Genomic DNA, 27,297 nt, shown 5'->3' with positions numbered 1-27,297 from the left:
CTTTCTATAAATTATCAATGATAGACATATACAAACATGACTCCATGCAATTGATAACTTGCTGTTTCTCTTGTAAAGATATTAACCTCTTGTAAAATAAATCTCAGGATCAGTGTACTTAGTCCAGAATGTCATGGGATGAGGAACTTGAACTATGTACCCTATAGCTTAAAGTAGAAGAAATCACTTTTCAGCTGTAATTTGCTATTTTCTTCAGATGACCTCAGTCATTGGCTAATACAGCCCCAACTAGAAATCTGTGTAGCACCCTGATGCAGAGGCTTAGGAAGGAGTACATTTTAACACAGTCCTCTCCTCACAGGAATTAGGGAACTTAAGGTGCTGGTCATAATTAAAATGTGTCTTACAGAGTATTTTGGGGTTTAAGGTATTATCTCCAGACTTAATACTATAAAACTTCTTTATGATTGTTATTTTAAAGAACTTTATTCTGGTATAGTGTATACTCATATATTTCTACCGAAGAACTGATGAAAAAGTAGTTACCTTCTAATGTTTAATATATTACATTACTTCTCTTATAAAAGGTTTGAAGGTTTTAAGGGTTTCCATTACTCTGACAGACCATAATTATCCAAATATGGACTTTGTACTTTTTACATATATTAAACTATTTTAGTTAATTTCTCCATAAAATGTCTCAAGTCACATGTTTCATTTTTATTTCCTTATAAATTTGCTTGGAGAATAGAGCATAAAATAATAATCACTTTCATTTGGAACAGTCTCCCACAGCCTGTAAAATGTTGATGTATGTCAGAGTAATTTTTATGACTATTGAGGATAACTCTAGACGAGAAGGATTAATGCTACTTTTTTTCTTGAAATATTTAGATCTTTGTTTAATTTTAAAGTTCACAAACTCACACCGAATATTATTTGTGTAAGTATGTCTCCAGTGATGTCAGCAAGACTCTGGTAATAAGGTCAGCATACCTTTGCTTTCTCACATGGTTAACAGTGAAATAGCAAAGACAGATAGAGAGGGAAACCTAGAAATGGTAAGGTCATGTCTCTGAGAAGCTAATGGATGCTGTTGGTCTAATGAACTATAAAATGCTTATTTTAAAGCTCCTTAGAATTAAAGCAAACATCTCACTTAGATCAGGTGTTTTACTTATTAGGAACCTGGGTATTCTACTGGCATTCATTCTCTTTTCCTTTTTCCTTGTTCTTTTTGTTTTCTTCTGAGTCTCTGAAATATATTGGGAATTCAATATGGTGCTCTGAGACCCTGGTGCTGGGAACCAAACCCAGTTACTCTGTAACAGCCATAACTGTTCTTTCTTGGTGAAACATCTTTTTTAGCCCTATCATATTTTACTTATCCACCAGGAACTCATGTCACTTACTAGCAACAGTGAACTGATTAGATAGGTGTGGTAACACATACATGTAATTCCAACAATAGCATGTGGACACGGGGATCACAAGTGTTAGGACACCTTGGCTTATGTAGAAAGTTCTATGCCAAGCATGGATTACACAGGACCCTTTCTCAGAAAAACAAAACAAATATTGAACAGAAAAACACAAAGCAAACTGGCTTTTAAAATTATCTCAAACTCTACATAGATATTTCACAAGGCGATATACGGGCGAAAGTATAGGAGACAGTGTATGATATCACAAGTCCTCAGAGACGTGCAAATACAATTCAGAATTCTATTTAGGGAAAGGTCAAAAAGTTTTATTTTCTATTTTTAAATACGCTTTTAATTGAAATAGAATTACAGTATTTTCAGTAGCCATTCCCAAATATCTCTCTTCTAACCCCTTACATGTCCCACCTCAACTTCATAGATTCTTTTCTCTTATTGTTATTACATGCACAGATATGTATGTACATAAATGTATAAATACAACCATTGATAACATTTTTGTATAATTAAAGTCGCAGTAAGTATAAAGGATACCAGATTATTAGCTGAGAAAATTTTAATTATAATAGTAATCTATGCAATCATAAAATTAAAATATAACCAACACATCTCTAGTATTTTAGTGGCTGAAATAATAACCTTCATTGGTTTCTGGATTCCAGGGTCTCATAGTGTATAATTGTCAATACCGTAATTACTACAATGACCTAATTAATTCAAAGACAGGGCATATCTGAAACATTTCATGCATCTCTTCATCCTGAATAAAATTATCTATTGATTTCAAATTGTGGTGACATAGTTAACATAGAGAAACATCTTTAAATAGAAAAAGAAAAAATGGCATGAAGGTGATTATGGTCTGACAGCATTATAGGCTATTAATAATATGTGTACTGGATTTGTGTTACATGAGCTTCTTTACATGTAAAACAACAGCTAAAGGAAAACAGCTCAAAATTGGCTAATTCTAAAAGGCCAACAGAAAACACCACAGACCGTGCATGACTTCCATGGGGGAAAAAACCTATAGTTTCTTTAAAGAAATAATTCTCATGACAATGTATTGAGAAGTCATAAATTAAACAAATTGCATGAAGATCTTTATGTTTTGAAGAGAGTGTAATTTTATATAAAAAATATATTCCCCTAACCAAGGCCCTATAAAATGTCCTTATTTTACCATTAAGCAAGATGTTATAATATGCATTTTCAATAGTAGTAAAAAGGATTACAAATTAGTGCATTTCATTTTAAATGTCACTAGTTTGTTTTATAGATAAGATAATCATCCTATTCTACATAGAATAAAGTTATCCTCATTAGTTCTTTTTAATGTCAGTTTTAGAAATGAAAAATTACACGTCCTAATGTTTATTATTAGGCCTGGTTATGCTGCATACATATCATTAAAATATAATATTGTGGTAACTCTTTATAAGTGCAAGAATATATTTTCTTTCAAAATGCAGGTGCCTTGTGTAATTCAGAAAATACTTTACTATAAAATGTCATTAAAATAATGTCTATTTGAAAGAACTGTATCTTTGGGTCTCTTTACATAACTATTATCTTATTTTGTCCTTTTGATATGTTAATAAAACACAAACCAGAAGCTATAAATGTTTATTCGAAAAGAGATATAGGATATAAGCTAGCACGCACACACACACACACACACACACAGAGAGAGAGAGAGAGAGAGAGAGAGAGAGAGAGAGAGAGAGAGAGAGAGAGAGATAGTCACTGTATTAAAGAAAAAGATTCTAAATCCAAAGTAGTAGAGCCTTAATCTGTCATTCCTATAAAATAAATTTTGGGGCTAGTTCAATATTAGCTTAAAAGGTCCAGCTATTGCACTAGTGTTAATCTGCCATCTGGGTTGTGTCTGATAGATTTTTCCATCACAGTCAATCTGTGCTCCCTTGCTTTGTTTCTGGAGTCAAGCGATAAACAATGACAACATATATCTTACTGCACAGGTTGGCAATTGGGGTTACGTTGGAGGCTAGGTGCTCCTGAATTGTCCTTATGATTCACTAGCCTGCTGGGAAAACTGAGCAAAGAAAAGATGTACTTACAGAAACACCAATGTATTTTCTAAACCGCGCAACATAAAACAGTCTTACTGAAGGATGAGAAACAGGCACTTTCCTCTATCAAAGCAGTGTCACTTGACAAACGGATGCAATTAAGCCATTTTAGGGGATGTTTTAATTAAGAACATGAAATTTTATGAAAGAGTTTCCTCTTCTTAACTATAATCTTTGTCAAAAATCTTTTGGACAGCCTCTTTTTCCCAGATACTTTTGAAGCTTTATTTCTGCATTTCACGTGCACGTCTTTATTTAGAATGAGTTCATGCTCACACTGAGTTGGGTCGAATGTAACATGAGATAACCATACAGCATACTTTGTAATCTGATGGAAACTGTTAGTAGCCATTACCTACAATGTCTACTAAGTGAGACGAGTTTACTGCAATCCCCAAGTTTTATGTGCTTTGAATAGAATAGCTAATCCAAGTGTAGGTGAGACGTGTGTGTCTACTTTTGTGCTAAGCTCTTCCTGCCCTTTCCTGTAACTGAACAAGACTGCCGCGTCTATTTACCTTCTAGTCTTTCATGAACCAAAACATCTTTTGTCTCAAATGTAACTACTATATTAAACTGATTGTTTACCTATCTGTAACACAGAGAGTATAGCAACACTTACATGTCTCTCCAAGAATCATTGACGCTACTTTAATAAATGAAATGGCAAATGTTTTGCATTAATTGATTGATTTTGCTAATATAAAATACACCATCAGGTACAGAAGGTACACTTTTTTTTTTTTGGTTCTTTTTTTCGGAGCTGGGGACTGAACCCAGGGCCTTGAGCTTCCTAGGCAAGCGCTCTACCACTGAGCTAAATCCCCAAACCCCAGAAGGTACACTTTCAATAATGATGACTGTAGATTATAAAAATTCACACATACTTTTTTGTTTAACATTTTAGCGTCACAGTTTATTTGGTAAAGATAATTGTTGTAATAAATGGGCCTATGTCACCTTTTGTGGTTACATGTGGATTTGTATTAAGCAGATATAAACATACACATATATACAAGCAAGTATATTAACGGCAATACTGTGTTTTATTGTTAAATGTTTCGATAATGAGCAAATAAAATGGCCTGGTGTATTTTCCTTTACTAAATACATTTTTTTCTAATATGTTGCTCAAACCAATACATAGAACTCTTTTGCATGCAGGAAATACGACCTTAGGAACTGTCACACACACACTCTGCATTTTGACATGCTCTTTTCTCATAACTTTTACAGCACTGTTCCTGGGTTCTTTGCATGTGTGTCCCAATGTTGTTGCTGGTCAACGTCTGCCCAGACAGAAGCAAGATAAACAGAGCAAGCATGCTCTCATTTGGATATCTAGTTATATTGCCCTTTCTAGTCTGCCTCTAAATTAGTCCATTAAGAACCCAGAGCAGGTTTGAATGGGCACAAGCTTTTCACTAGAGTCACCCTGAGATTGTATGTCATTATCATAATGAACACTAGTCAATATTTTGCCATTAAGCAAAGTCTTAAGACTGTTTTTGTTAATAAAAATTACTGTAAACACGAACCTGAAAAAAAAAAAAGAATCCAGAGTAGATTTTTAGCAGCATAACTGGCTTCCTTCTCCCAAAGCCTGCAATGCCAGTATCCCTTCCTCAATAAGCTTCGTATTATTATCATGAGTGAAATAAAACTAAGCAGAGATATACTTTCATGGCCGCTATGGTTTTTACTGAATTGTATGTATTTGACATGCAGCCTTATAAATTAAAAAAAGAAACATTAATATTTAAAGACTTAAAATAATCACTTTATGTTTAGTATTGTTCTTTTTTTAATCTGAGAAACATAGATTGACAGCCAGGCAGCTGTCTTTTTGTTGTTTTATTAATTAATTATTTTATTTATTTACGTCTGAAATGTTGCACTCTTCCTTGTCCCCTGGAAGAGTTCTTCCCCCAACCACTCTTCCCTTTGTCTCTGAGAGAGTGCACCACCCTGGTATCCCGCCCCCCTGAGCCATTATATCTCTATAGGATTGTACCCATCTTCTCCCACTAAGACCAGACAAAACAGCCCTCTGCTACACATGTGCCAAGGGCTATGAGCATCTCCATGCATGCTGTTCGGTTGGTAGCGCAGCTTCTGGGAGCTCTCAGGCTTAAATCCTACCTTAAATCCTATCTTTTGTAAAGTGACCACTTTTGGATTTCTTAGTTGTTTCTAAATGCTAATTATCAATTGCTGTACAGTGCCTCGATGAACTTGGTCGCATACAGTGTCTTGGTACACTTTGCTGTGTTAATTTTTAGCCGTGAGGCCAGAAATATGTATTAAATAAACTCTAAGTCAAACCAAAGTTGAAGCAGAAATATTGCATCATATGGTACAACCTTCGAAATTCTCTGTTGGCAGTCAGGGTTCCTGGCTCCCTGTAGATATTTTAGGTATCGATATTCCATAATGGGCCATTAAAAAGGTGTTTAATTGAGATCTGTCTTGGGGCTCCCTGCTTAGATGAGATAATTTCCAGAGGTGTATTTTCTCACCTGCTTGGTTGCTACCGCATGCTAACTATAGTGAACTGTCTACAGTAACATTGCCTGTACCGTGTTGTGAATCACAAAGCATGACATGTTGCCTTCATAACTTGAAGGACAGAGTGTTTTAAGAATATCACACACATGCTCTTCTTTCTTCTTCATTAAAAAATTCACACGAAACTCTCTCTGGACTTTGATATACTTTCTTAAGAACTTCCTTGTCATTGAGAGTGACACAGACCTATAATTCCAGTACTTGAAATGCTATCACAACAAAGATCAGAAGTTCAAGATCATGATGGGAAACTTAGTGAGTAGATAGATAGATGATAGGTAAGTAGGTAGGTAGGTAAGTAGATATATAGATGATAGATAGATAGATAGATAGATAGATAGATAGATAGATAGATAGATAGACAAAATTATAAAGATACATATCAACAATAAAATACTTGTTTAAGAAAAACAAGACCTTAGGTTCATTCTGTTGTCATTGCCTCTGTCTCTCTGTCTGCTTCTCTGTCTCTTTGTCTCTGTCTCTCTCCCTCCCCCCCCCCCTCTCTCTCTCTCTCTCTCTCTCCCTCCTTCTCTCTCTCTCACATACACACACACAAGCACACATGCATATACACACTATTCCATTTTACAAAAATCTGAATTCTATATAAATTCTTTTGAAAAACAATTTATCAGAAATTTTAAAAATGTGAAATCAGTGTTTAAAATTAGGTTGCTGTGTGAAGAAGATATTTAGTACTGTCTGGAAATGGTAACTGAAACACGGGGTAACTAAGGCAAAGTAATACTCACAAGAGCTGTTCCTTCCTTTCTCTTCGTCTTTCTTTTGAACGTCCTAATGGACAGCATATGTATTCTCACCTATGAGGAGTTGGAATGCAATGGATTTGACAGCAATTTCTCCAGTTTTGTGCATTTCATATTGTTTCTAGGAAAATTATTTTTAGAAATTACTTGCTACTTTTCTCTGTACACAAACTCCACACTGCAGCCCGACATTGTTCTTGCTATCTGTTTTACAGGATTTTATCTCCCAGACAGGAGATAATGTTTCCCCAATCTTTATTATGGTATCAGTTGCATTGACAATGATAGCATTTAGAAGTGTTCAGGAGGAAATGAGATTATGTTGGTTTTGAACCAAACACTGTAATTGTGCTCATGGCACAAATGGTTTAGATATTATGTCATAGCTGTTAAGCATGGCCCAAGCAGGTAATTTTGTAAAAAAATTGCCAAAAGTGAAACTGAACTCTGAGTAGGGACAATTCTTCATAACCATAATCAATCTTCAGACACACAGACACAGACAGACACACAGACACTCATGCATACACATACAAAAGCACACACATATACACAAACATACACATACACACATGCACCAACACATACACACATGCACACACATACAAATGCACACACATACTCACACACAAACATAGACATACATACTCGCACAAACACACATATGCATATATATACACACAGAGAGAGACATAGACACATGCACACACATGTACACACACACACACTATCCACACATACATATATGTACACACAAATACACACACACAAACAGAGTAATTACCTGTTAATGGTTAAACATATGAGGTCTTTATATCCTGATGTGGAAATAAGTATGGGAAAGTTAGAAATATTCTCCTTTGAATATAATTTATCTTCTATAACACATGATATATTTTTGGTTCCCATTGTAGGATATTTTATAACCGAAATAAAGTCATGGGCGCTGAAATTATATTAATACATTTTAAAATTCTTTCAAAACTTTTAGTTGGACATTACTGTTATGGTATTTTTAAGTTTTTCTGCAACTTTATGTAGCACTTTACTTTGCTCCTAAGGATTTCCAAGATAATAGTTTCTAGGCTCCTCTAACAATGAAGCCAGTGGTCTTACTCAACATTCAGAGAAAACATGTGTGCAGTAGGTTACTGGTAGCTAGTGTCTGAATATGAACACTATACATGTCTCCTGTCAGATGGCAATTATTCAATACAAAAAGTACTGTGGCTCTGTACTTATGTGATTCTAAGAAGTAGATTATTTATCTGCTTATTCAGTTGTTTCTTATCTTTTTATCACATGCCAACATGTGAATTAAGTAGCAATTACTACATGATGAATGCTCCATCCTGTTGACTAGCTCTGATGCTGAATCATTATTTAACTGGACTGATGACATCCTTTAGAAAGAACAAACCTTGGGCCTGGAATGTTCATTCACAAATCTAGGCATGACTTTTTTTAAGAATTGTGACCTCACTAAGTACTCCAGTGTCTTCATTCCTCAGTTTCCTCATTTTCAGATAGAAAGAAAATGCCTCTTTCCACAGAACATTGGAGGAATAACAATACTTTTCTGTAGTTCAGACTAGTGAGTTAGTGTGTCCTTATTCTTAGAACAGAGGCAGCCTAAGAAGACATTAAATGGGTTGGTTCATATGGAGAGGACTTCTGTCCTTTTGATTCTTCAAATTTTGGTTCATGTTGCTATTTCACATGGATTTATTTCTCTGTAATATTTTGAGCATTCCATTTGTAGCTTACCAACCCTTCTTGATTTTTATTTCTCATAGAAAAGGACTATGAATGACATATCAAGGGAATTAATAATTTTTGTCTGAGTTTTAAATAATCATTTTTCTCCTTCAAGCAACTCTGATAAAATTTTGCTTCAAGTTCTGATAAAATTTTGAGGATCTATGAGTTCATTTGGTGTATATGAATTGAACCTTCTAATCTCACACACGTTACCTCTGAGTGACCTTCCTGACCCCATATTTTATTTGTAAAGTGCAAGGGATTTATCCTGGGTGTTGTGCATATGATGTGACATCCATCCTTCTTCATTTTAAGTTATCTGATTGTTGATAATTGAATTATTTTCCATAATATTTGCACAGGTTATTGGTGTGGCTTTAGTTTAAAACCAGTTGCTTTGATTTATGGTTAAATATATCAATGGCGACAGATCTTTATCTTATTCAGATTCTTTTGGAAATAACCTCCAGCCTGGTGCTTTGTGGAATTTCAGGAGAGGTTAACTCAAGGGCATTTCCACAAGAAAGTGAGCATGTAGAAAATATCAGTCTATTTTGTGGATGAAAAATGTACAGCCCTAAATCCCCAAATAGCAATATCCATTAAATTCACATTTGTTCCTAATATTGACAAACATTTACTAGAACATAACACTGTCAGAAAGACAATTAAATCGGACTTTTATTCAAGAAAAGTTCTCATGCACATTGTCATCCTAGAAAATTTGCTTCCTAACAAGAAATACGTGCCATTATTTAGAATGTAATTGCGGAGATAGTCACCCTCCCTGTCCAAACACACCATCACGTTGGTTGTTACCCATTTCAAAAACTGGAGAACTTGGCATTTCTTTGCCCAATGGGTGTTTAATGTAACTTTAAAATTAATTCTAACATTAAAATCACTCGAAAATGAGTGAGACAAAAACGAACTTGGAAATTCATTGAATTTTGCTATCTCACTGTGCTCTCTCCAGAGCTAATCGGAGTTTTCAGAGAAGAATGAAGACACTGCAAATACCAGCCAAAACACCATCATTTTCTTCATCTTTCCGATGTTATTATTATTAGTGTGTGTGTGTGTGTGTGTGTGTGTGTGTGTCTTTTTACCCATCTTAACCTGTTCTATTTGGTTTTCTTCCACTCTGAAAAAATAATATCAATAATTTTATGATTCTTGGGGCCAAATAATCTGTATTTTAAGTAACAGCCTAGTACTTGGCAGGCCCCACCATAATAATTCTGGCAGATATCTAACTTGTCCAAGGAATTTTATTCTCCATTTCTCTCTTCTGCCTTCCATGATCAATTTAACCTTCTCAAACAATTGCAGCTTCTGATTCTGTTCCCCTTTCCATGCAGAAATTCTACAACTCATAACCAGTGCCCTTCTAGCTCCCTCACACACAAGGGCAGTCTCGTTTACCATTCATGACTCAACTTTCAAACATGAATCTCATCATTAAGTGAGAATAAGGGCTTTTCCCCTTTATTGAGTTCCTTTTTCCAGGAATCATTATAAGTTTTTATCTTTACTTAATTCTTAGACCACGTGGTTAAATCAGTATTGAACTCACATATGAGTAATAAAGGCATAGAAAGTGTAGATAATTTGGCTCCTCCAATCAAATGGACCTGAAGCAGATTCATGCATCCTTCAAAATTTACAGAGTCATCTCCACTTATGCTGCTACTTTATGGTTCAAATTTTTCTTGATGTTTTGTCCTGTATGGTAATAGATGAGATAGATGAATCTTGAAAAGAAAATTGGGACTATTTGAAGGAATGAAAGAAAGCTATCACCCATTTTAAGTCAAATACGTACACACGATGAATTGTATTTCTGCCATACTGTATTGGATTTGAATGTGTTATAAAGGATATACCTATCTAGCGATATAAGACATCACTGCCAAATTCATAATACCTTCCTAGCTGAAAGCCTTGGTTAATGCTGATGAATAAAATTTTTTACCTTAAATCGCATATTAACTGCAATGCAGTATTAGGATCTTTTCGATGTCTGACAAAATGTTATGAAAATCTGGAAAAATACGTCATTTTTGGTAGTGCCATATTAGGGTTTACCGAAATACAATCGGTTTATTAATTTAGTAACTCAAAATCTCAACATCTGCTGATATCCATAGCAACTGTATGTTTTAGTCCACATTAAGACTAAAAATCAGGTATATAAGTTTAAAAACAGTTTGAAAAGTTATGAGCAGTATAAAGCTATAAGTTTAGGAATGTGCTATCCATAAATACTGTGCCCTTGTAGAGACAGAGTTTGAAGTTATTCTGTGTACCGACATATTTCATGTCATTAATTAAAATTCACTTTTTTTGCATTACATTTGAACCACTCTCTATTCCATTGTAGTAGACCTTCTACATTATATCTTTTTAGCTTCCTGCCACGTGGCCACAGTTCTGCAATATGCTGTCATTTCCAATCTCCAATTTTGCCCTTAGTCCAAGCCATTCATTCTCCAACTACCATTTCTTTCTCATTTAATATGAACAAATGTTTTAATGTGAACTAATGTTTCAGTGGACACATAGCATACAAAAATTTATTAACTATTTTAAAGCATTGAAGAAGATGAGATTTTGTTCCTTATAAACCCCCAAAGGAGGCTAGAACTATTTTTTAAAGTATATGAGTAAACCATTCAAGTTCGTATATCTAGTTTAATTTCGATAGTAATTATTTTGTATAATATCTGTTACTCTCAAACAAATACTTAAAAGAAGAGAAAGGTCTTTGAAACTGGTGGTAACTCTTTAGTTTTCAAAGCCAAGTTACATGGGACAATTTCAGTGCTATGGAGTCCCAGTGAGCGGCCACAGGACACCAATTGCCTTTTGCTGTCCACTGTGAGCGAGAGCCACACCCACTTGTACATTTGAGAATTGGCTACTGAGTGTATTTGTGTTGAAAACATGTATACGTGTAGGCTTCGGATTTCTAAATTGTTAGTTTCACTTGGAAAATGCGTATTTCGCTAGGTCTTAACTCTTTTAAAACTCAATTTGCCTCAGCCCAGTGCTTTCCTCATCAAACGTATCAATATATCACAGAATGGTGACGGAAGGGACCTGTGTGATAGTCATCAGCTTTTCCCCTGGCTGCCCCAAGCCCTTCCCCTAAAAATTACTCTGTAGTACTCCCATTGATAGCAACTATTCCAGTGACAACTACTTTCCAGAAGGCATTTTTGGGGAAATATGATATATTTTGCTGTTTGGGCTCCACCTCACCACCCTTAGCTGTGCAGTCACAACTGGTGGATTGCGATGGGGAGGTAAGGCAAGAACTGCCCAGAGTGAAGAGACTTCAGGCTGCAGTGAGCACAGCAAGGACAGATTGGAGGGAGGCAGTCTCAGAAAGGCAGTGCATTTTAATGGGGAAAACAAAGGGCGTTTAAACCTTTGTGGAGGGGTGACTGAGGGCTATGGGGCGAATGTGCATTGTTGGTTGGGGCCAGGGTTCTGAAGAAACTTCCTGTAAGCCCCCGGTATGATCCTACTCCTGGTGATCTCAAGATTTCCAGAATCGAATGTGCCTCGACTCCTTTCTTTTTCTGGGACTGGCCCCTCCTCCCAGTCCCATGGCTCCCCACCCCGCCCTGCCCCACAACACCTCTGTCCCTAAGGCATAGACTGTGATGCATTGCCGATGTGTATGACGACAACTCTGGAATAGTCATTAGCAATCCCTAGGCATAGTGCACGCTGTGATACATGATGTAAAACATCCTTAATCTTTTTCTGCCCGTTGCTTGTGAACAGGATTGTTATCCAAAATTTTTAATCAAAGTCCCTTTTATTAAAAAAATATGAGTTTGTTTCGATGAGTTGCTGATAACATGAAAGCTACAAAAATTATAAAATTTTTATTCTTGAGGAACAAATATGAAGAGAGTAGACAGAGATTTATGTTCATGTCAATAATGAGCAACACAGTCATTATAATTTGGGGGTGTATTTTATACTGATCATTTGTCTTAATTATATATTAATTTTACTGTATTTTAAATAATTTAAGTATTATGTTACTACATGTGAAGCATATGGCATTTATCATGTCAGTAATATACTACCCACTATATACATTTATTCATTTTTGGAGGTTGTTAAACTTATTTATACTCATACAAACATATTAATATTCTCTTAATTGAACAGGAAAACTGATGCAATGAAATATTAAAAGCTACTGTAAAGTTAACAAATGCCAGTAGGACAAGAAATTGAGATAAGGTGGCTTGCTCCCAAGTTAATGCTAGTATCTTGATATAGTCTCTCTCTCTCTCTCTCTCTCTATATATATATATATATATATATATATATACATATATATATGTATATATATACACATATATATATGTGTATATATATACATATATATATGTATATATATACATATATATATATTTTTTTATATTTTAAAAATCTGACGACTTGACTCATGATAAAGTCCAAGTATTTCAGAAAAAAAAATTTTTTTAAATCTAGCAAAATTAGGCCTATTAAAACTTAAATGTGTATAATTCAAAATTCTTAAAACTGAGTGTTTTACATTTCATATTTTACATTGATAAATTTAGGAATATTTGCATATGCTTAATGAGCTATCTAGGGAATGGGACCTAGGTTCTAATGTGAAATTCATTATGAATCATCTCTCATTTGTACATATTGTACTATGATAATTTTGTATAGTACTCTCCTTATGTTGTGTACTGATGGTAAACTATCATATTGATTATAGTATGGCATTTCCCCCTTTGGAGGTCATAGAAAGCTCAAAATGTTTTGGAGTTGGAAACATTTTAAATTGGGTTTTTGTATTAATGATGCTCAACCAACCGGTGATATATTCTTTAGTAAATATCTTTACTTTGAAAATTACCTTTTAAATACTTTATTGTTTTATACTCCATACCTGAAAATTTTGAAAATGCCCTTTAATCATTAGGGCCAAAGAAAAGTGAAGGAATTTAAAATAAAGACTCCATTTGTATTAGATTGATAGATATATTTAAGAGTGATGAATCTGCCAACGATGCAGTCAATTTTTTTTACTTTTTTTCATGTAAACCTAGGCAAACTCTGAAAGTTTAGACAACTACGACAGTCTAGTTTGGCACAGTGGCATAAAGCTTTAGCGACCTAAATACACAGTGAACATCTTTTGCAGGACCCCACATTGTCTAGGGCTGTAGAAATGTTACATGGCTAATTCAAAACTGTCCAGTGTTCTCTATTAGGTGAGTTAGTTGGGTAAAATCATGATGTTACCCTTTACCAATTCATTGCATGTCTAGTTGTTTATTCTATTCTATTCTTTTTTATTTGTTGTGTTTGACTGTGATCCCTGCCTTTGTAAGGAGTCATAACAAAAACAAAGCAAAGCAAAACAAAACAAAAAACACCAATAAGAATACCAACGGAGGAGTTAAAGAAAGGACTGAGGTAGCTGAGGGGGTTTGCAACCCCACAGGAAGAACAACAATATCAACCAAGCAGACCCCCCAGAGCTCCCAGGGACTAAACCACCAACCAAAGAGTATACATGGAGGGACCCATGGCTCCAGCTGCATATGTAGCGGAGGATGGCCTTGTTGGGCATCAATAGGAGGAAAAGCCCTTGGTCCTGTGAAGGCTCTTTTCCGCAGTGTAGGTGAATGCCAGGGTGTTGAGGTGGGAGTGGGTGGGAAGGAGGGGGAGCATCCTCATAGAAGCAGGGGGAGATAGGAGATGGGGGAACTGGAACAGGGAATAGCATTTGAAATGTAAATACATAAACTGTCCAATAAAAAATAATTAATAAAAGAATATGAAAAGCGTTTAGAGTGACATAAAGGGAATACAATTTTAGATACGGAGTCATCAAAATTGTGATTAGACAGTACTAAAACTTGATGATCAGTATTCGGGTATTTTGACAATAACGTGTAGAGTATCTTCTAAAATAAACATAAATATTGAATCGATGAGCTTACAAAATTATTTTAAAATGTTGCGCTCAATATTTAGAAAACCATGCATGTCCAAACTCTTATTTTTAAAGGCAATCTACGCAAATGGTGATAAGTGAAAATATTTATTCTAATACTAAACAAATATTTTATTTGGGGAAATATTTGTACAAACCAGCCCCCTATATCTGTATTTGCATATTAACATTAGAATATTAAAATTAATTTGTCCAGTAGAGGCAGAATTATTTCACACAAGCTTGAGGCTGGGATATAAACTGGTAATAAATTCATAAGTAATGTCTTTCAGATTTCTTATTCACTTTGTTCATGATGTCTCTGCTCATTAAAATGAAGAAGAGGGAAGTATGTTTTAGGCACAAAAATACAAAAAATTTTCAAGAAGCTAACATGTGAATATATTCATTGCTTAACGTATTCTTTTTTTTTCTTTCTTTTTTTCTTCTGTTCTGATTTGCAGGTGTCTGACTTGGGAAATCAGTGTTTATTTTTGAGGAATTTTTCTTTCTTTCCTTTTTTTTTTTTGCTTTTGGTTTTTAATCATTGATATTGGAATACAGAAGAGGAGCCAGAAGTATACTGATTTGGCTTCACCTCAGAACAGCCATTCTTGAGGCATTCTCCTCCGAGAACACAGCCATGTGTCCACCTCAGCTGTTCATCCTCATGATGCTTTTAGCACCTGTAGTTCATGGTAAGTTCTGTTGACTTCTCATGTTTAGTTAGTATGTTAGTCATGTTTACTCATAACAGATCCTTTCTTGCAAACCATCTCTTTGAGATGGTACAGCTTTTCCTTGCCTCATATTAATATCAGTAACCACCAAAATATATACCCTGAGCTATATGACTTTACATCTTTTCTGTAGGAGTTCTTAAAGACCCCACTGAAATATGAAAGTAACCTAAAAGATTTGACTACTTTTCTTTTTTCATTTTCAATAGAGCTCCTGCATATTTTGTGCTTTGAGTTACCAAAATATGAAACACCAACTGGGTCATTAATAACATACTTTAGTATATATTTAGTTGTCCCCTTTTTTTTCTTAAAACACTTTTATGTAAGGAAATGAGCATTTGGGAGAGAGCAGAATTTGCTTTCCCATAAGAAGAGATCCTTTCTTCTTCCTTTTTGTTTATTACTATATACAACCTTTAATACACGGAATGCAAACTGTGATCACTAACTAGAAACATGGCGTTCTCATTACACACCTTAAATACAAAACGAATAACATGCCAACTTTTATTAAAAAGGTAATTTTACAGAAATTATTGTTCATGTAGTTACCTCACTAAGAGAATTTAGAAAATATGTACCTTTAAATTTTTTTCTAGATTACATATTTATTCAATATGGGAAGATAATGTACATTGTGCCCTTCTTACAATTTAATAATTATTGAATTTCACTTGAAGTTAAACTAGAATTTGAAGTTTCATATAGGTCCCCCTTTACAGTTTAAAGTTTTCTCCTAACATGGGTTTTACATTGAAATGTGTTAATCTCTCTAGAGTCTTGTGGTTCTTACGGCAAAGTAAGAGGACACAGAATTATAGGGCATTGCTTAGGCGATGTCCGGATACTGCAGGGTACATGAGCCCCTGAAAAGAATCTTCAGCTTCATTAGCCACTTGGTGTTTTGAACTGGCCCTTTGAAATCCATTGTGACTGCAGTGTCTCTAAGTCTAGCCCAAGTTCTTAGACAGGCGCGTGCGTTGCACGCTGTCTGAGTAAACAGGATAAAATAACTTCTGTGGCTTTTGAAGTGTTCCTCTAATGTGAATGCATTCAGAATACATAGCTTTTAAAAGTCTCTAAACGGCAGAAAGAGCTTCTAACTTGCAAGTTAAATTTTCACAGAAACACCTTGTTTTAAAGAAGGCGATTAATCAGTCATTTATTAATGCTTTCCAGGTACTGTTAGAGCTCTTATACAGTCTTAACATTTGGTGAGACATGTTTTTAAAAAAATGAAGTTATTTAAAATCAGATTCTTTTTCTAATTACCCATACATATAAAGTCATTTAGATGATACTTTTTACTTAAAAATATTAAATATTTATCACATTGATTTGAGGATTAAACAAACAACCTATATGAAGTATCCAGCCTCCACAGAACAAGTCTTCATACATTAATTTCCTGGAACATCATGTCTGACCCACAATTTATTTTTGTTTTAGTAATAGAGTCAGTGTGGAATTTGCTGTTCATGAGAGTTGATTCATTTAATGTTGATATTCAGAAAGATTTATACTTGTACATATATTAATATGTATATAAATATACATATTTATTTATATTCTGAAAGTCAATGTAAAAAGACTGTGTTAGAGGTTGGCTAAAATAGCAGAAATAGTATGTAATATTGATTCATTTCATAATCAATATTTTTAATTTCTAAAACATATACCTTCTATGTACTAGTTATCCCTAAATATGGACAAACTGTAGGTCAAGGGTCTTTGTTTTAGGGCCTCTTATCTGATTGAGTACTTAGGCAAACAAATACAAAAACACACAGAGATACAGAGAGAGAGAGAGAGAGAGAGAGAGAGAGAGAGAGAAAGAGAGAGAGAGAAAGAGAGAGAGAAGAGAGAGAAAAGGAAAGTGTGTATGTCAGACAAACAGAGACACAGAGAGACATAGAAACAGAGAGATGGAGAGACAGAGATAGATTGAGAGACAGAGAGATAGACAAAGCAAGAAGAGACAGGCAGAGAAAGACAGAGAAAGAATACCAGAAACTCTGAGCAGTAAACACCTTTAAAAACTGTTAATATACTTTATGTTTGTACTAAAAACCAAATTTATCTTGTTTTATATTTAGACTGCCTAAGTACCTTAATATTGTTTATCCAAAGCACCCAAAGTAATATTGAGATTTTCCAAGGATAAGTTTATCTTTTCTTCCTTTATTCTTTTAGTTTATGTGATGCCCTTTCTAACTTGGTAGAAAAGAAAGGACTTTAATGATCAGTTTTGATATCCAGATTGCTCATAAATGAAGAAATGAACTACGAATTAGAGCACAGATATAACAGAATAGAAATTATTAGTGTTCCTGCCAACCCGGTCTCAATGAAATGCTACATAATTTGAACCATCAAAAGGTAGAACTAAAATGTATGTTACTTAGTAAAATCTGTTTTTCTCCCCCAAACACATTGATTTGTGTTACCTCCTCTGATGTCCAGTGAAGTTGCCCTTTAGAAAAACGGAATCCACTTTTCTCAAAAGTATCTTGATTGGAAGTCCCATCTTCAGAGCCTTAAAAATCTGTAAATCCAGTTTTCTTCTAGAAGATGAAAATTCTTACAGGATTACATTTAGCAACAGATAAATAATAAATGTATAACTCCCAGTGTGGTGGTAGGCATTTCATAAATCTTCCATCATTTTTATATCCCTTATTTACCTTGAAGTCAATCTAAACCCCTAGGCAGTAAGCAAGCAGTGTGCAGAATTATCCTTGCCTTTAACCTGAGTCTTGGGAAAACAATCAAACAACAAACAAAAAACGTATTGACTTGAACCTTGTGATTCAAGGTTTCTATGAAATTCTAAAATATTTACATCCATACAAAACTATCCTATTATTGTTATTATCTAGATAAAAATATTATTTTGGGCTGGAGAGATGGCTCAGCGGTTAAGAGCACTGACTGCTCTTCCAGAGGTCCTGAGTTCAATTCCCAGCAACCACATGGTGGCTCACACCCATCTGTAATGGGATCTGATGCCCTCTTCTGGTGTGTCTGAAGACAGCTACAGTGTAGTCATATAAATAAAATAAATATTTTAAAAAATATATTACCAATATGTAGAGATACATGTATCACTAATTGAATAATAAAAAATAATTGTCAATAGGCTATTCTTGTGTAATCTACAAGTAGATAACATTAGGAACTAAGATAGAAGTCTAATCCATATAATGCTGATCTTAGTTGAATAATTTTTCCATTGTTCCACATTGTGTGGCCAATGTTTTCACAGGGAGACAAAAATAATCAGGGATGCAGAATATACGTGTTGCTTATATGTTATCTGTCCACAGTCTGTGTCTCTGTGCACCTCTGTATTTCTCCTTTTCTGTTTTCCATGATTGTCCCCTTCCTCAAGAGCCATCAGACATCTATCTGTCCTAGTGCAAGACTGAAAGAAGTTGAAAAGTGATGTAAAGTTCTTGGCTTTTCAAGGGTTGCATCAAAATAAGTCTATTTTGTGTCATTTATAGATTTAGTCCAGCGAAAGGAAAATTGGAGCGTCAAAACTAGCAGTAATGTGGGTGGCTGGGGCTTTGTCAAAGCGAGAATGAACCAGGACATTGACCGTGCTCTTTCTACTACCAGGTCGTTAGTGATCTGGTTAGGCACAGAGACAGTCACGTCATCTATTTTCCATCATTTTCCTATGACTTATGGATCTTGAGTCAATGAAACACACACAAGTTCCCCAGCACTTAACAATGTGCTTTTAGACAGAGTATGAATTGCACAGGAATTTGCAATCTCTTTGCTACAGCTTTTCCAGTAACATAGATTACAGGATTTAATCACTACCCCAGCTCCTGGGACTCCTTCTGATTGACAGTTAGAGCACATCAAAGTCTAATGTGAGACCTTAAAGTAGGCTATCCTGTTCTGATCTGTAACAACTTTCAAGTGCCAATGGTTTGAGGTTTCAAAAGGGGACCGTGATGCTAAGATATTTTAGCTACTCACCAATTTATTCTGACTTTCCTTCTAATTATACTGACTCGCAACCAAGAAGATGGAAATGTGATCAATCAGCATAGCATGATGAACAGGAAATTGTATTTTATAGCGCCTTCACAGAGAGAGAAAAGGATTTAAAAACTTTAGATGTACCTCATGCATGACTTTGTCCTGCAAGTCTATGTATTGTTTTTTAACATAAAGAAAAACTCTAGTTATATATTTATGGACTTAGGCTAATGTGTTACATTATCTCCAAGTTAATTATAATGAATAGTGCTTAATAAGAACAAAAATTGATCCATTGTGTATATATTCATTTATGTTTTATATGTTTTATTTATATAAAAATAAATTTTATAGGTGTATGATACTTAATATTATATAGTGCTTCTATTAATTTCAACATTTTAAATTACTATAAAGTACAAATTTGACGAGTGCAAATTACCTTTTACTACATATTTCATCTGTGAAGATGAGTCTTATTCTGTGAAGGCATCAGGTTGACTTCTGAGCTCTGCTTCACTTTGCTATTTTTAGAGGTTAATCGTCCTTGAAGTATTTATATTGCCAGCATAGGTGATTTGTAAGAGTAGCAAAAGTACTTTATAGTCAAATCCATTGTACACAAAAATGCATGTCATGATATTGGTATGTGAGGGCAATGCTAATGCATCGAATATATTCCATAGAAGTCATTTTTTTAAAGAATTTGAAAATATATACATTGTAAGTCACTATGCTTTCTATAATAGCCAAATGTTAAATATTGGTATGATCCTAGCACCGTGTTTTGTTAAGAGCAGTTTATTTAAAACTATCTATGTGGAGTTTCACAATTGAAAAGACTTTACAGTTTGCATTTGTACCTGGGGCTATATTACATGTGGTTTTTCTGTAGTGATAATCTATAAGGAATGTGTCCACGTTAAGAGCAAAATAGCACTCTCTTACACTCAAATTTTAAATATTATGACAACTTTGTGGGATTGAAATATATCTTATTTTAATTTCTTGAGGCTGGGGGTGGAACATGACTGCATTGGGGTATTTAATGTTGATTGAATTATAAAATACTTCAATATAATAGCCATTGGTTCCCTCTTTTTAATTGCCATTCCTTTTTTTTTTACTTTGTCAGTATTAGAATGCTGCTCACATTGGCAATTTTATGTAAGCAGCCATATTACATATTACATACGTTTCTGATTAGCAAACTATTTCTTAACAATCTAATAGTTGATATTCAATAGCAACAATGGCCTGCTTTGAAATGAGAGACCATCTGTTTAATTGTGTAATCATTCAGAAGGAGGCAGCCTTCAAAAGAAGAGGGAATTGGTTCTATTTTCTCCAGGTTTTTAACTGATAAATTAAGGTTTAACTTTATATTTCACTTCTAATTTCATTTTTATTTTACTTATTCTGCTTTTACTGAAATTTTGTCAAATTGATGGAAATAGTGGGGTCGGGTTTTTGGTTGTTTGTTTATATTTTCTGTCAAAGAAAACCTATTGAAAATATAAAGTGTTTGGTCCGGTAAGCGAGTCTATTTGAGAATCTATGAGAAATACATTAACTGCATTCTCGGAGTAATCAAAGATCTTCACACGAAAACAGGAAAAATGACTTCTGATTAGCTTCCTGTTTTATCTACATACAGTTTGTGTGAATATGAATGCCTTGAAGTTTCAGTTGAATATTATCAGTAACATTCCAAGACCATACTCACGTTATTTATTTGTTTGGCATCTTGAGGGGTGGGGCTGAAAATGAATAAAAAATCTTATTCCTAGATATAGCAATAAGTGGACTTAGGGGTTTTCATGCATGAGTGAAAATAGTTTTAATTATAATATTTGGTTTATATTGCTCATTTTAAATTAGCATTAAATCTTACACATTTGGTCTTATTTCAAAAATTAAAGTTATTCTATGAACTGAAAACACCAAGACTTTTTAATTCATATCTTATGGTTTAGTACTTAAGAACATAGCCATGTTACTGTTATAAGTAGCATTGTAAGGATACATGGCAGTGTATGCCTTAGACCAGATACAATTTGAAAAATTAAAATAGTTAACATTTTATGGGCTAATGAATGCCTTAGAAGGATTAGAATACATGAAAAGTAGAATTTTGCTCTGCTCGCTACAATTTGTGTGGAATGGTTCACAAATTTGGCCTGTTGTAATAACTAATAACACATAAGGAGTACAAAAAATAAATATTCAACATTGCAACATTATTTTCTGCAGTATAATGTATTCAGAAAAGTCAAGATACTACACTTGGGGCTGGGATATAGCTTAAAGGCTTGATTGCTTCCTAATATGCACAAGGTCCTGGGAACAGTGCTAAGATCATATAATACACGGAGTTGGTAGAACATGTCTGTCATCTCAGCATTCCAAAAGTAGAGACTGAGTAATGAGACATTCAAGGTATCCCATAGCTACATAGTGAACTTGAGGCCAGTCTGTCCCCCTGAGACGATATAGCAAAATAATTGATAATGAGGAGGAGGAAGAGAAGGAGGAGGAAGAGTATAGTAAGTTTTCCTCAAAATTAGTGAGAGACCTTACTGTTTTTATAACACAAATACACAGTGTGTGTGTGTATGTGTGTGTGTGTGTGTGCGCATGTGCATACATAAAGAGAAAAAAATCCTGTTTTTAAAAAACTCTCAGGATAGTAAAAGTCAGTAACACAAATGAAGAAAGTTCTTGAATACTTCTGGAACTATAAATCAGACATGTGAAGAAAAGCTAGAGTGTGGCAAAATTATTAAATATTTTCAAATCAATCTAGCTAGATTTTTTTCATATAATAGTTTAGGTAAGCTTAATTTCATATAAAGTCTTACATACGTATATCTGGTTATACACACAGCACAAACGATATCAGATATGTAAAATTTTAAAGAATGAATAAATTAATAAACCCAAAAGATGAGTGGTAATGTGTTTGCCTGACTATGTACAAAGTATCTTTATAAACAGAATATGGAACACTTTAAATAGAATCTGCAGAGTCAGCAAGTTTATAAGTTGTAAACCTCAGACCCATAAACCTGAGCTGCAGATTAACTTTGACTCATAAAGTTATGAATAGGCACCTAGAAAATCACATACCTAAGAACAGACTGACAAAGCCAGGTTGAAATTAAGAGTTGAAGGGGACATTGTTTTTCTTAGTTATATAACATAAATTTTCTGAAACAATGTATCTTTGAATTATCTCACTTTATCTCCATTAAAACAAAAAAAATATAAAAAAGGTGTTGGTTGAGTATGGATGTACTGTACTCCAAACTGATAATGGCTTTTAAAGACGACCCTCACATGTATGTGTGTGTCTTCATGTGTGAGTGGGTGCCTCTGCTCTGCGGTGTTTTCTTGTTGTATTTATTCCATTTTAGATAGCGTTTCTAAATGACAAAGGGATCACCAAGCAGACTGAGCTGACACCTCACATGTGTCTCCACCTCCTTAGAGCAAAGATGGCTGAACTGACACCTCAGAGTCCCATGTGTCTGCCCCTGCCTAGAGCTAGGATGCAAATACCGATCACCGCAGTCAGTGCCTAGGGATTGGGAGAATCTGCTCACATTATGCAGTCTGCTAACTGAGCCATTTCCCTCGTTCTAAGCATTCCAAGAATTTTCTGGAGTGTCTTGAGGGGAAAAACCACTCAGCATTACGGAAAGACCCCATTTGGTGGCACAGTATTGTGAAAGGGCTTGTTGAAACAGTCCACTGGGAAGGTGGACAAGTCTTGTGAAGGAAGGATCTGACGGACAGTCTGGATGGATTTTCTTAGACTTAGTGGGCCCTAAGCTCTACTACTATTTCTATGAAAGGAAACTCAGTTTCAGAATCATGACTATAATTTTATATATATATAGAGAGAGAGAGAGCTTTCATGATAAAGGACTAAGACATCAGTTCATGAAAAGAATGTATGTTTTAAAACCCGGACATATTTAATATTATAATCTCTTTCAAAAACACATAACACAAGGTGATTGGTTTTTATTGACTAAATTTTGCATACCATTGAACTAGCTTAAACTTCAGTATATATAAGTGATCTGTCAGTTGTCCTAGTTGACTTTTATCTCATTATCATAAGTATTTCTAAAAGAAGACCTTGCCTGATACCATCATCCCCTTGCCTCATACCATTTTGACCTTGGAAGCCAGAAAATCTATTTTCCCTCCTAATGGGTTATTCTTTCCCAGACTCTTCATAGAAATTGTTCATGGTAATTCATGCCCTTTGTGATTGTTTTCCCCCTTGGTCCCTCCAAAGTTATTCATATTTAACATGTATAATGACTTAATTATTTTTGAGTTCATAATAATACTCCACAGTAGGCATACCCTACAGCATACCTTTCAGCTGGTGGGCATGTAAACTGTTCTATTCCTTAGTTGCTTACCCCCATTCTTGCCTGAACATCCATGTAGCATGCTTTGTTTGGGTGTCTTTTCCTTTCTCTCTGACATCTGTGTAGGCATGGAAATAATGAGCCCTCTGATACTTCTGTGTAGCATTTCGAAGGACCACAGCACTGTAACAAAAGGCAGTAGCAGGTCGACGTTTCCAGGGTTCGTGTGGCTTTTCCTGTCTGTAGGTCTTGCACAGTTCTCACGTAGAGCATCTGGTGGAGTCACAGCACTTGTTGGCATTTTGGTCAGGTCCACCATCTGCAACTGCGTCTCATATGTCTGTTGAAAAGGAATTATTGATTTCCTAATTATTAGTTGGGTTTTTCTCTCACATCTAACTATACATGCTTAATAGACATAAGTTTTTAAAAGACAACAGATGGCATTCCTCTTACAGAGGATACAAGTTTAATGTGTTTTTAAGACTGACTATTCTGAGAGGTTTTGCTTAGATAGAACCAGTGGAGTCGTAACAATTTTAATGTATTTTGAATTGTGTGTATTTTTCTCTCCCCCAATTTTACTTATGTAGTTGATTCATAAGAGAATTCATCATTTAAGGATGACATGTTTATGATGACGATATTTAAATTGGCAGCTATTGAAGTTCCATTCTGAGGAGTCTTACTGTGAGATAATATATTGATTTTTTTACATACCTTCTGATTCCTCTTTCCTAGGAAAATGTTGAATAACATTTGTTGAATAATGCTGAATGTCTATCTCCATGTCCCCCAAAGTATCTTCTTTTGTCAGAGACTAAATGGTTTTCTTCTTGATTTTCAAAATCTTCTCTTTTGTTAATTAGAATTTTATTACCCATTATTTTAAAGTTGAACTATTAAGTTAACAATCTTACTTCCATAGACACTTTCTTCTCTATCATGTCTTGCAACCTACTGAATTCCTTCATGTTTCTGTAACTGTGACTAATAACTGAGATATAAATTATACAGGAAAAAGGATTTATCTTTAGCTCAGAGGATTTAATTCAAATTTGGTTGGATCCATTGCTTTGGGTACAAGTGAACTAGAACATCATGGCAGAGGGAGCATAATGAAGAAAACGGAAGAATAAGAGATCCGAGAAAAATAGAGGGGGAAACTGGAAGAACATAGAGACACACAAGGAAAGAAAAGTACAGAAAATCTAAGGTATAGCATCAACAGCTCCATGAATTTAACCCTTTTAACATACGATCCTGAGGCTGAAACTGCAGGGGGAAATTATATCAGTATCTCTTTAGCTTACCTCAAGAAAACAATGCAAATTCATAATTTTATGTTTTTCCACCAAAGGTATTTATTGCATGCTAGTGTCCTTTTGGGTCACTTTGCACACGTCGTTGTACAAAAAAAAAGCAAAGAGAGAGGATCCAGCAGAAAAACTGAGATTCAAACCTCAGGATGGAACGCATTCCTGGGTACCTTTTTGATTTCAGCCTGTTGTGTTTACCATGTAGGAAAAGCATTACTTGGGAAGAAAGGAATGAGAGCTAAGGATAAGACATGGCTAACACCGGCTGGCTGCGACTAGCTCCCCTCCTTTATGGAACTGGGAAAGATATCAGCCTTATACACAAAATGCAGCTTCCATGGAGCCTCAAAATAGAGCTTATATATTGATTAGTCTAAGCTGGTTTCATGTTGCAATCTGCAGTGTTCTGTTGAATGCTTTCTGAAGCTCTCTAGCTTTCGACTCTGGTTCAGATTGCATTGTGTTCGAGATACATTATCTGAACCAGCTTAAATCACAGCGCCATCGTTATCGCTTAAAGGGGTAATTAGGACAACTCTGTTATAGTCTGAAGACTAAATAAAATGATGTATAGAAGTGGCCTTACGCACAACCTTATGCATTTGATCCTGAGAGAGTGAGCTCATTAAAAAATACCTTTAGGAATTAAAAGGAAAAACAAATGACTTGGAAAGTAAGCAAAATTTAAAATACAGCACCATCCAGGGGTCACTTGCTTTCAACAGCATTTTTCAAAGACCACATTGTATATTCTTAATCCCTGAATGTGACAATTTCTCTTAATTACGTGTCTACACATTTGCACACACATTCGGTCCATCGTTATATTCAAGACTCACCCACTGGACTGTAGCTAAGTCTTTAATGAGTCACTAATGAACATCTTAAGCTTAGCTCAGCATTTGAAACAGTCCTAAAGAGTGTTGAAAAGCTGTTCAGATTAAAAGCTGTGGCTTTTAATTAGACTGGAGGCCCAGTAAAAGTTCCTGTCTTCACTCTTCTTCCTATCTTGAGGACACTGAATAGCAAGTGGCAGCTGTAGTCTCATTTTGATATCATTCGCCATATATGACGTTAATAGAGCTAAATTCTATCGACTCGCTTTGAGATATCGTTGAACTGAACAAACAAAAAGAAAACAACACGAAAACATTACAGTGGCATTCTGTGCCGTTTCATTCTTTTCCTCTTGGACTTAGATGACTTTAAAACAGATTGATTTTGTTGTTGCATCAGAGAATAACAGATGACAGGAGGAAAAATGATCCAGATACGATTAAATCATGTAGGTGGAAAAAAAAAAACCAACAACTCCCATACTTATAAAAAGAACACGCAGTCTGCTTTCACACATTGCCAATTCTCTCCGAGCTGTTAGAGGCACCACAGAAATAGCAGTTATAAATATTACCCGAATTAGATCGAGAGTACTCTTTACTGGAGCGCTCCTTAAAAGTCAACAATGGCGCGATTTAACAGTCATCTGTTTTGCTCCTCTTTCCCCCCTACCTCCAATAGTGAAGGTGGTGAGACCATGCAGAATGTTAAGGGCAAATGCTTTTAATCTGTAGGTAAAATTTGAAGTAACAGGCTGATAAGTGGCTCCCTCAGGGAACCCTACACAATAGCTTAAAAGAGGCCCTTTAGAGCCTTCGCAAGGAACTAGTACTTGGAATCACTGTGATATAGCATTGTTCTTTGTTGTGTAGGTTATGGATTGTTGTTGGGTGCCTTGCATTGAGACCCTGCAACACACACACACACACACACACACACACACACACACACACACACACACACACACACGTTGCAGTAATTATTAAAAAATGGAATCTTCTATCCCATGCTAGTGCCTGCACCATAGAGCCTCATGGCATCTCAGGATATTTCCATCTCAGTCAGCAGAGCATCTCAACCCACTAAGCTCCACTCTATCTCACACGGCCGTCAGCTACTCTCTCATAATTCCTGCCACTGCTCTGCTCATGTTTGCAGCATCCGCTCCCTAATAGTTACGGTATAAACTCCCAACAACCCGTTAAAATCAAGACTCACTAAGCTGTCATGTAGCACTCAGATTTATATGTTAAGTTCTCAATCCACAATATGTCCACACAATAAACTCACAACCAATTGATAAAGATATAATCCTCCCACCTAGATAAGAAAAGTTGACCTATAGAAATCCATCCCTTAAGAAATGTTCATAACTACCTATGTCGACTTGAGGCCATCCAGATCTGGGTCATCCT

At 35.1% G+C, this 27,297-nt stretch overlaps 1 protein-coding gene across 26 annotated transcripts in view; it reads left to right on the top strand.

Moving 5' to 3' along the window:
- The window catches only part of Adgrl3 (adhesion G protein-coupled receptor L3), a 767,242-nt gene that overhangs the window by 264,018 nt on the left and 475,927 nt on the right, over positions 1 to 27,297 (top strand). For all 26 annotated transcript variants that reach the window (XM_063272835.1, XM_063272833.1, XM_063272832.1 and 23 more), the window contains one exon: positions 15,064 to 15,297. In XM_063272835.1, coding sequence (XP_063128905.1) covers positions 15,243 to 15,297 — 55 coding nt within the window. In that variant the 5' untranslated portion in view covers positions 15,064 to 15,242. The remainder of the gene's footprint in view (positions 1 to 15,063; positions 15,298 to 27,297) is intronic.

This window comes from Rattus norvegicus, chromosome 14, assembly GCF_036323735.1.
Source record: "Rattus norvegicus strain BN/NHsdMcwi chromosome 14, GRCr8, whole genome shotgun sequence".
NCBI lineage: Eukaryota > Metazoa > Chordata > Mammalia > Rodentia > Muridae > Rattus > Rattus norvegicus.
Note: the sequence above shows the minus strand (reverse complement) of the source record. Positions and strands in the feature narration are given on the sequence as shown.